The sequence below is a fragment of the Chaetodon auriga genome, chromosome 15 (assembly GCF_051107435.1).
Source record: "Chaetodon auriga isolate fChaAug3 chromosome 15, fChaAug3.hap1, whole genome shotgun sequence".
NCBI classification, from domain to species: domain Eukaryota; kingdom Metazoa; phylum Chordata; class Actinopteri; order Chaetodontiformes; family Chaetodontidae; genus Chaetodon; species Chaetodon auriga.
In genome coordinates, this window is record NC_135088.1 from 14434964 (window position 1) to 14445464 (window position 10501).

Below are 10501 nucleotides of genomic sequence, written 5' to 3' on the forward strand. Positions count from 1 at the left end.
GGAAATCTTGATTTGTATCATGTTTAGTAGAATATTGGTTTTGGTCATCCTTTTGTTGCTATTGTTTTATTTGTTTCTTTATGCATTTATTTTTGCTATGGGATATGAAGCCAAGATCATTTCAATAGTTTGTTACAGAAACTGACTGAAACAAAAAAAAGTATAAATAAATAAATGTGTTTAATACCCTTTAATTTAAACTGTATGCCTTCTTCTAGATCCTGTTTTTACTATTTTTGACAATCGGATAAAACCACACTTATCAGAGAAATAGATTATTTACATGACAGCAATAATAACCACCAATTATAATCATTGAATTAGGCTTCTAAAACAGTGAATAAAAATGTAAAACCTTTGAAAAACACCGGAAAAACACCCCCCAAAAAGGGGGGTGGGGGGGTGGGGGGGGTGGCTATTATTTTGAAAAGCCGACCCAACCGGATGCGTCCCGTTAAACTTTCCCAGCTGGACACGCACAAAGCGTTGAAGGCTATGGTGGGTGAAGACGCGCGCGGACCTCCGGCGAGCTCATCTGACTGTGACCGACCTGCAGCGGTGTACCGTGTCGTGAGAAGATGTCTGTGAACGAGGTGTTTGTGTTCCGGCCCTTCAAGCTCATCGCTCTGCTGTGCGTCTTCCTGGCGCTCTGTTTGGACGTGGTGGCTCTGCTCAGTCCAGCCTGGGTCACCGCGGAGCACTTCTCCCTGTCCCTGTGGGAGTCCTGCTCCCAGTCCGAGGCGCGGCACACGGCGGAGGAGGCTCAGTGGAGCTGCTTCTCCACCCTCACATCTGGTAAGAATCGGCGCTTGGGGTTGTTTGTTTGTTTGTTTGTTTGTTTGTTTTTACGTCCTCTGGGTTATTTCACAACTTTCCATCCTTAGAATCATGATGCAGTTGTTTTGACATAGTAAATAGTGTAGATTTCGACCTGTTATTGCTCAGTGGAGGATGATGCTGAAAAAAAACATGTGCTACGTGCTTTTGAAAGCTGCAATCTCAAGGTTGTTGTACTTTTTTTTGGAAAAATATACAACGCGTAATGCACTAGTAATTATGCCATGTGAAGAGACTCTAAGTTGTGGACATGGTTTTAAAGTAACATACCATCAGTGGCTTTTTTCAGCCGTGTTTCTGGGCTACACAAAGGCTGCACATCCTATGCTTGAAAAAAAAAAAACACAAAGAGCAGTGTTTGTTTGGCAGCCATCATCTCTCAGGCAGAGTTTGTTGTAGTTGGCTGTTTGGTCTCTGTCCAGCAGCTGAGGCTTTCAGGGCTCCTTGTGCTGCTGATAAATTTCCTCTCCTCATACCAGAGCGGTGACGCGGTGACACACTGGGATGCTCAGCTCAGCCAGCAAGGTTTGACTAATTCATGAGCCAGCTTCCCAGTTTTAATGTAAACCAGGTGGATTCTTAATCACTTGTGCTGTCAGTGTTATTATGAATGACACATCAGTCGGGAGAGGGTCGGTGAATCAGTGAAATGTTGACATTGAGGCTTGTAGGACTATTTATAGTTCAATTCAATGTCAGTTTCCATGTGGAGGGTAAGAAATAAGTGGAAAAATCGATCACATGCTGTAGAAACAAACATGTAGTTCCTCTGGCACACGATGAGTTAACCCAGTCTAACCACCAGAAGGCTTTGAGTGGGTTTGAAGAGACACATTGAGCATCTTCCTCATCATCCACCCCGCTCGGCCTGGACCCACCAGGTTGCCTTTTGTCAAGCAGAGAAACCACATGACAGGAGCATTTATGCCTCCACCCCCCCCCCTTCTTTTCTCCACCGGGGGAGGAAATCCGCATTAAATGTACCAGATTTACCAGCATTTGGTGCAGCAGGTTGGCTTGTTATTGGCTGGAGCTTCGTCTCTATTAGACTTACATTAGCTGATTGTTAAATTGGTGATAAAAAGGACTAAAAAGGCGAAATGCAAGCTGTATAAAATTACATAGAAATTTAATGAACATTTTGTAGTTGGGCCTGATTGGTTGCTGGAGGTATGTAAACTACTTTTGGATTTTAGATGACTTTTGGTGCAGTTTGACCGCCGTCAGAGACACAAACATGCACCGCCGCGGGGTGACTGACCGCTCTCTGATATTGTGGAATGTGTTGGGGTGAATAGGAGGCGGGCTTTTCACTTTGAGTGTCTGCAGAGCTCATTAAAGCAGGGGCGTGTTGAGGTTAAAGGGGCAGTTCACCACAAGGCAAAGCAGATTTATTATGCACATATTCTCATACCTATCCCAAGGTTCTTGGATTTCAGTCTATCTTTGGAGTGACGTAAGCGACAAAAGATGAGAGAGAGCGCTGTGAATGCCACGATACCTCGGCGAGCGGTAGAAAAATACACTGATGTGAGTCCACTGTTTAATAGTCTTTGAAGAGAACTTCTTTTTTTTTTGTGAAAACCAAAATTATAACCACATAATGGACCAAAGATGTTTGAAGGCTGAATCAAATGGAGTTCAGATGTGTCTTTGGGGAAAAGCTCCTTTTTACCATCCCGAAGACAAATGAATCAAGAGCTCAGAGCTCAGAGAGAGACACACCCAGAGAAGATTGTACAGTAAGCTTTGGAGCTTCATCACATGCAAATTCTCCTTTTGAGGTGAGCCTTTCACACTGACAAGTGGGACATCAAAGACTGAAGACACAATGCAAGCAGGAAGGGAAAAATTGAACCTTTTTTTTTTTTCTGAATACATTTTTGGTTTCAGTGAATCAAGGCTTTGCTGAACAGAGAGGAAAGCTCAGCTCAGAGAAGCTTTAAAAAGCGCTGTTTTAACAACCCGGTGTTGTGTCGGTCTTTCCGAGGTAGAATCCTCTGACGCAGAGGAAGTGGTGAGTTTTTACTTTTCCACCGGGAGCGACTGGAGTTTGTTTGATGCAAACTGAATAAATGTGCAGTTGAAAAGCCACCGCGGCTGAACCGACATGGAAAAGGCTGGCAGCCGCGAGCAGAAACTCCAGCTTCACCAACCAAACACTGCAAAGGAGACGTCACAGAGCCGAGCACTCGACGTGCGATGCATGCAGTGCAGAAACACCACAGTAATGATCCATTAGCACCACCACAAACTGATTGCTTACTTCATTTTCATGTCAAATTCTAAAGAAATATAATAAACCGTGATAGATAGACGAACTTCAGAAGACTTCTCTCCACAAAATGTGAAAATATTGATAACATTTCCAAGGATGCAGCTGGTGTTTGAATATCTTCACAAGTTATCAGAGTTTCTTCAAGCCTCAAATACAACTGTAACCCTCTAAATATGGATCTGATCAATGATCAGTTGTGATTACATGTATGTTGGTATGCGGCCACCGGGCCTGTGGTGCGGGTCTGAGTCCATTCTGCTTCACTCTCCTCACTCTGTGGGATTAGCTCTTGTTTTGTGTTTGTCAACACAGCGGTTCAATTCAGCAGTGCTGTCCTGCGAGTCCAAGCCTTTGTTTGGATGCTGCACTCTAACCTGCGTGTGTCTCGTCCTGCAGACTGGCAGATTGCCACCCTGGTGCTGCTGGTGGCCGGTGCTGTGGCAACTCTGGTGGCCTTTTTGGTGGCCCTGATTTCCCTCTGCCGGGGGACGCAGAGGCGGCACTACCGCACCGTGGCCGTGTTCCTCTTCACTGCAGGTACGTCTCTCTGCTCCTCTCCAGCACTTTTCAACCCAAACACTTCTGAAATCATTTCCACTTTTCTGCCCCGTATGAATGTTTATCCAGTGTTTTGACACATTGTGCTCGGGCACATTTGGAGAGGCGGCGCATATGCATTCACCACAACCACAACAATTTCCATATAGACAGTGTTTTTTGTTCCTGTGCTCACATTAAATAGAGGGGTGCAGAGGGGAAGAAGCAGCTGAAAGAGGCTTCTGGTTGAGCTCATTTTTTCTGTGGTGTGGAGTCTGGGGAGCTGCCTGCTCGCTGGCCAAGAAAAAGCAGCCGCAGAATTTGCAGACTTACCAACAAAGTGAAGTCACTGAGGGGGGAAAAAAGCCACCACAGACTCCTCATCAAGCACTGCCTCATACTTGGACTGCACTTCTTCTGCATGCTTTGTGAGAAGGTCCTTTGGGTGAAACCAAATGTTGACGCTGCTGAGGGAGGATCTATCTATAAAACATTCAATTAAAACCAAAGGTTTAGCAGTCAAGTCCCATTGTTCCATAAAATATCCTGTGCTTATTTTACTCTGAAGACAGTGATGAAACACTAAACTCTTACCCACCGCATGCCCACTGTCCAGTTTAGTCAGTTTCCAAATAAAATTGGATTATATAAGAAACAGAAATCCTGTTATGCATTACAAATAATTTTCCTGCTCCTCCTCCTCCTCCTCCTCCTCCTCCTCCTGAAGTTTCACATCACGCCTGTAGACTCAAAGGAATAGTCGGACATTTTGGGAAATGCATACACTTTGTTGCTCTCTTGGTGAGTGAGTGTATAAATGTGAAGATTAACCTCACTCTCACACGGTATCTGTCCGTTAAATACGAAGTCACGACCAGCAGCAGGCTAGCTTAGCTTAACATGAAGACTGGAAACAGGGGAAACAGGGGCTCTGTCCAAAAGCAAAAAAAAAAAAAAAAAGAAAACCTGTGTCACTGCTCCCAGCCAGGAAATAGTCGGGAACATATCTCTCTTTAAAACAACTACTTGACATTTTTACACTTTGTTTTTTGCACAGATTTAACAAATGAGATGTAACATGTCTATGAAAGCTGTAGAGGTGCGGTTGGCAGATTTTGTTACCTTTGGACGGAGCCAGGTTGGCTGTTTCCCCTTGTTTCCAGTCTTTGTGCTAAACTAATCGGCTGCTGCCTGTAACAGACAGACATGAGAGTGGTTTAGATCTTCTCCTCCAACTCTCGGCAAGAAAGCGAATGATTACAACCGAAGACCCCAAGATTTCCACTGATACCAATTGACAGCATGAAGTGTAATCATTTACTGTAAAAATCTGCATAAAATAATGTACAGTACATCTAGCATCCTCCAGCAGATGTATTGTTGTGGCCCATTTCATACATTAGAGTGAAAGGCTGCATCAAGCAGAGATATAATGTTACAGAAAAATGCTGAACTTTGAAGGGGAAATGTGTAAGATTTTTGTCTTATTCTGTCCTGAAAACATCAGTCACAAAGAACCAGTGTGTGCAGTCAACTTCGTGGCTGAGCCTTTGACTGTTGGCCATTTACTGAAAGGCGTGGGAATGCTGTGTTATCCTTTCCTGTGTGTAATTGCTTTAAAAGCCTTGCGAGAACAAGCTTTCCTAACAGGCACACGGTCCTCAGCACAGCAGCAGCAGAGGGTTTGGACTGTTAAATGCCCCTTGGCAGGACCGTGGCTGCTTGGTATTTATTTTCTGTCCGGAAATATGACCTCAGCGGGCTGCAAGGCTCAGTCTGGGCTCCATCAACACCGCCGCATTCTTGGGCTGCCGTCGTTCTCCCCGCACGCCCGCTGCCCCGTCCTGTAGGAAGGAAAGGCGGAGTCGTAGTTTCATAAAGTCGCTTCCTCAAGAGTCACCGAGCGTGTAGGAAAGGAACTGGAGGAGCTGCTGCCACAGCGCGCCTTTGATGGCACACATGCACGTACACTCACAGTGACGCCAACACATTTACCACTGGGAGCTCGTGGCCCTGAGAGGTTTAAAGGGAAAAATGATTCACACTGATGGAGGCTTCAAAGTAATTTTTCCGTCAGTGATCTCAAGGTCAAGAGAATAATGACGATTGTTAGAAGTTTTGTTCCACAAAATAAAGGAACTGCTTCTCTTAGGGGTGCTGAAATGTGCTGTTTGAGTCAGTCACTGTCAGAGAAGAAAGCTTGAAACGCACACGGAGGTGTGTCTACAAAGCTTGTTTTTCCTTGAGAAGTATTTTTGACTTGTTATGGAGACTGGGCGACACATAGAAATCCATTTAATGCTAAAACATACCCTGTTACACTGGAAAGCATGTTTTAGCCTTTTCTTGGAAAGTGTTATAAAGATTTTTTTCTGCACTCAATAAAATGTAGCATGGCTAAATATGTTTTTACTATTATTTAAAACACAAAAGTATTTTTCTGAGTGTCACATGAATCCAGAGTCAGTTATACTGTTTGTTATATAGTTATATAGCTCTGATCAGTGTTTGCATTTATTTAGAGGTGCAGTAAAGTGATAAATGTTTGGTACTGAGCCTCTGCAGGCTCCTAAAAACACTCTGAATCATGTTTAATGTTATTACTGTCATGGAAAATCTTAAGAGATGCTCATTTTGATGAGATCATCTGAAGTGGCAGAAACACTGATAGTGGATTTCTAATCACTTTATACAACCATTCTCTGGTTACCTTCAGTGACTGTCCGTCACATTTCAGCCTCTGCAGCAGAACACAAGCAAGGCCAATTACGTCACAAGGTTTTTACTTGAATGCTGCTTTTAATTTCATGGACAAAATGCTTGCAGTTGCTGTAAAGTACTAAACCTAATGTGAAAAACATTAAAATTGTGTGCAGAGAGGACACAAGTGCAATAAAACATCATTCAAAAGTAGAACCTGCACTTATTTAGTTGTCAAATTTCTTGTACTTGGCAACAGTATTATAATGTGGTGGCACTGGTTATAGCAGTAGTGAACTTACTAGTAGTAGTAGTAGTAGTAGTAGTTGTAGTAGTAAAGGTGGTGGTGGGAGTCATAAAAGCTGTAGTTTTGGTGTTTGTAGAAGCAGCATCCGTCACACAAATACTGTTAAAGTAGTATTTAAGCACGAGTAATAACATTTGTGTTGGTGCAAGTATTGTTCTGTGGTACTGATGGTGGTAAGTTGGGCTGAAACTAATGATTATTTTCATTATTGATTCATTTGCAGACTATTTTCTTGAGTAATTGGTCTGTAAAACATCAGGAAGAAGTAACGCCCATCACAAATTCCTCAGCCCAAGATGACGTCTTCACATTGCTTGTTTTGTCCGACCACCGGTCCAAACCCCTAATTTCTTGAATTCACAGTCACATAAAACCAAGAAAAGCGGTAATCTTTTATTATTGAGGCACTGGGACGAGGGGATTTGTCATATTTTGCTTGAAAAATGACTGAAACAGTTCTTAAAATAGTTGCTGATTAATTTTCTGCTTCATTTTGTTTATTTCAGCAATAAAAGTTGTGATAAAAGTGCAGAGCTCCGCCTTTATGATGCTGTAACAAAGACAAAAAGAGTTTTCAGTAAAGTGTTATTGACTCTCTTTCTGGTTCCAGTGGTTCTGCAGGCCTGCGCTCTGGTCCTCTACCCGATCAAGTTCATCGACGGAACGGTTCTTCAGACCTATCACGAGTTCAACTGGGGCTACGGGCTCGGCTGGGGAGCCACCATCTTCATGTTGGGCGGGGGGATCCTGTTCTGCCTGCGGACGGACGTGTACGAGGATGCAATGTACTGAGTCCTTTGTCAGCCCCGGACCACTGGAAATACACACACACACGCACGCACATTCACACACACACACATACATACAGACAAATTCCCATACAGGAGGTGTGCTGCTTTTCTTCACGCTGCACACTTGCTCTGTGTATGTGAGCGCAGAGCCGATCTCTCTCCTTCTCTTGCTGTCTTGCTCTCTGTTATTTTTAGGCAGGTTGTGAAGGCCTAATTCAGGCCGGGGCTGTATGAATAGGACCACCCCACCGCCCCTCCTCCCATGCAGCCGGTGGGTCTCTCAGCCCTGCCGGTATCGGGGGTGAGGCGGCAAAGCTAAAGCGCAGAGAGCTTTCTGGACGAGCACGAGCCACTGATGCTGGACGTTTCCACTGCACGTTGACCAGGATCTCTATTGTTAGAGAAACAGGACAGTAGATTCTCAGCACAGACCTGAATGTGCAGTGACTGAACATTTGAAGGGATTGACTTATCTCTGCATTTCCTTTTTTTTATTCTTTTTGTAGCATTTCACAAGGACAGGCTTGTTGTTAATGTATTTATGGCATCATTTTCACTTTCTAAATATTGAAAAAGCTGAACTTCTCCCTCCGTGTGTTCTAGCTGAAACATATCTAGTAACGCTAAGCCTTCTGATAGTAGAAGTGTAATTTAGACCGCTTCGATATATGCTAGAGCTCTCGAGTGTTCACGGTTTGTTTGGAACTAGTTTCTCTAAAATGAAAACTGTAAATGTGTACAAAGTATTTCTACATGAAGGAAAACCCAGAATAAACAGTAGTAGTTTTGGGAACATTGGCCGTGTTGTTTTCACTGTTGCGATACACCAGCGGTTCGCAATCTGACCTCTTGCAGAATTTTAAGAGGGGAAGCATCAGGTGCCCCCTCCCCTTTTTGGACCTAACAGCAGTGAGACAAAAATGCAAAACACGTTTCATTATCCAGAGCACACATTCCTCAGAGGAAGCCACCCCATGCTATTTAAAGAGACATCACCAGGTCGCCAGCTTGCAGCCAGTCGATGTGTGAATGTGTCTGCTGAGGCGTAATGAGCGACATAAAACATTTTACTGCTAAGCACCAGGCACGTTTTGCAGTTAAGCTTTACAACTTGCGAGATGTTATGCTCAATTATCTGGGACAGTTTTACGACACTGCCTTATTATTTGCTTGTCATGGATAAATGTCTCGCAGGCTGACATTCAAAGCATTTATTGTGACCAAAAAAACCTTTTCGTTTGCAGAGCATAAGACGGTTTATTCTTGTTTTTTTCCATGTGTGCTAATAGGAGGCAGGTTTTGAAAAGATCTGTATTTCCCTGGCTGTTTTGTGGAAAACAGAAGGCACGGCCATACCTGAGCAGCCTGGTGTGAAGTCTCCCTGTACACACTTTCTTTACCCCCACAGAGTTTAAACTGCAACAGCTGGTTAAAGAATCTCAGCGAACAGGACGTCTGCAAATTAACAATTTGTGCAGCTGCAGCAGTGTGGAAAGCTGCCAAGCTGTGGACAGTATTTACACCCGAATCAACAGCTCCAAGGCGGGAAAAAACCTGAAATACTGTGCCACGTGAAGCAGATACTGGGCTCCTGTGAGTGGCTGGATGTGGTGGGTTGAGTGTGTGAGGTGCCAGGACAGTGTCTGTCTCATAATAGCAGCGACCTCTTGGGAATCTTTGAAATGTGACTTAGCGAGAGGCCACACGTCAGACGGTTTCTATAACATGACGCAGGTGTTACTTTTCCCTACCACATACATATAAATTCATGTTCGTTTGAGTTAAACATTAGCGGACAGTGAGTTTGACAGCGAGGAGACTCACATTAACTGCGACATTTCAAGAACACTTCAAATCTCCGCAAGAAGAATATTTAAAAAAACCTTCACTACACCCACAGTTCACCAGTTGATTCACATAATATGCAAATGTGTCTCCAAGAGCAAGTTTTCTTTTACTCGGCAGAAGGATTTTTAAATTATGCACTCACTCGTTTTTGGTGTGTTGTAAAGGTCAAAAGCTAAAATGCCAGCAGGTCTTCATTCTCAGCACTCCGCCCACACAGTTACCGCTCTTCTTCCATTATATGTCACCGAATAGAGGAGGAATATGCACTCAAATCTTGCCACAACTAGTAGACAGACTTGATAATATCTGGTATGTAAAGGTGAATGGTGAGAGTCATCAAAAACAAAAACAGCCAAAGATGGAGCTCAACTGAAGTGTGACACTCAAACACAGTTCTGCTGCAGTTCACATTTGGTGCATTTGTCTTGATTCGATCTTTATGCTCTATGTAAACAAAAGAGCAGAAAAGAGAAAAATGGGTTTAGTTTTTCTTTATTCTTCAAGGTAGACAGGAAAACCCGCTTTACGTGTCCATTCAAGTACGGCTTGGATAAATGCTGATGCATAGGCACGAGAAAAGCGCTGGGATTCAGTAGGACTGGACTGATGGCTGCAGTTGTCATTAAATGGACATTATAAACTGATTTAACACAGAATCATTTTGCAGCTGAAGACATTCTGTGCCTCTGCAGCTGCTCATACATGCTCTCATCTCTGAATATTTTGGACATGACCACAGCTTTTATTGCAGAGGATTAGCACAACTCTCACTGTTTGTCAGCAGAGGAAGCAAAACCAAAGCAGGAAAAACCCTTTACTCCAGCTGTTTGGACAGACAACGCGTTTAGTCATATATGATTGTAAATCTCAGGCAATGAGTTGTGTTTGCAGAGAAGAAGAATTGTGGCCTTTGGAGAGTAGTTTGGCCCCTGGGTGCAGTAACCAGCCAGGCCCTGCACTCTTTCACTCTGCAGGGACAGATTCCAGTTACTGAACCTGGGGGACATACAAAGATGGCCTCTGACGACTTCATGCCTGAGGAAGGAAAGAGTTATTTTAAGTGATTAAGATGCACAGAAAATCGAAACGTCAACCTCAAACCTCAAGTTGTTCAGCTGCTCCTCTGATCCTCAGCAGTGGAAGTCCTCTGCAGTTAAACAGACTGAGGAGTAACACCAGGGATATACATTACCCTCCAACCAA

At 43.7% G+C, this 10501-nt stretch overlaps 1 protein-coding gene across 1 annotated transcript; it reads left to right on the plus strand.

Annotated features, from left to right (window-relative positions):
- Nucleotides 1-483: 483 nt before the first annotated feature.
- Nucleotides 484-8248, plus strand: LOC143332392 (transmembrane protein 47-like). Its single transcript, XM_076749774.1, has 3 exons — nt 484-795; nt 3512-3652; nt 7270-8248. Exons 1-3 carry the CDS (start codon nt 579-581, stop codon nt 7449-7451), a joined length of 540 nt encoding a protein of 179 aa, XP_076605889.1. The 5' UTR covers nt 484-578; the 3' UTR covers nt 7452-8248.
- The last annotated feature ends 2253 nt before the right edge of the window (nt 8249-10501 follow it).

Excerpts from the sequence above, each read along its gene's own strand:
- LOC143332392 (XM_076749774.1), top strand. The coding sequence starts at position 579 with ATGTCTGTGAACGAGGTGTTTGTGTTCCGGCCCTTCAAGCTCATCGCT. Across the intron at positions 796-3,511 it reads CTTCTCCACCCTCACATCTG|ACTGGCAGATTGCCACCCTG; the intron begins GTAAGAATCGGC and ends CTCGTCCTGCAG. Across the intron at positions 3,653-7,269 it reads CGTGTTCCTCTTCACTGCAG|TGGTTCTGCAGGCCTGCGCT; the intron begins GTACGTCTCTCT and ends TTCTGGTTCCAG.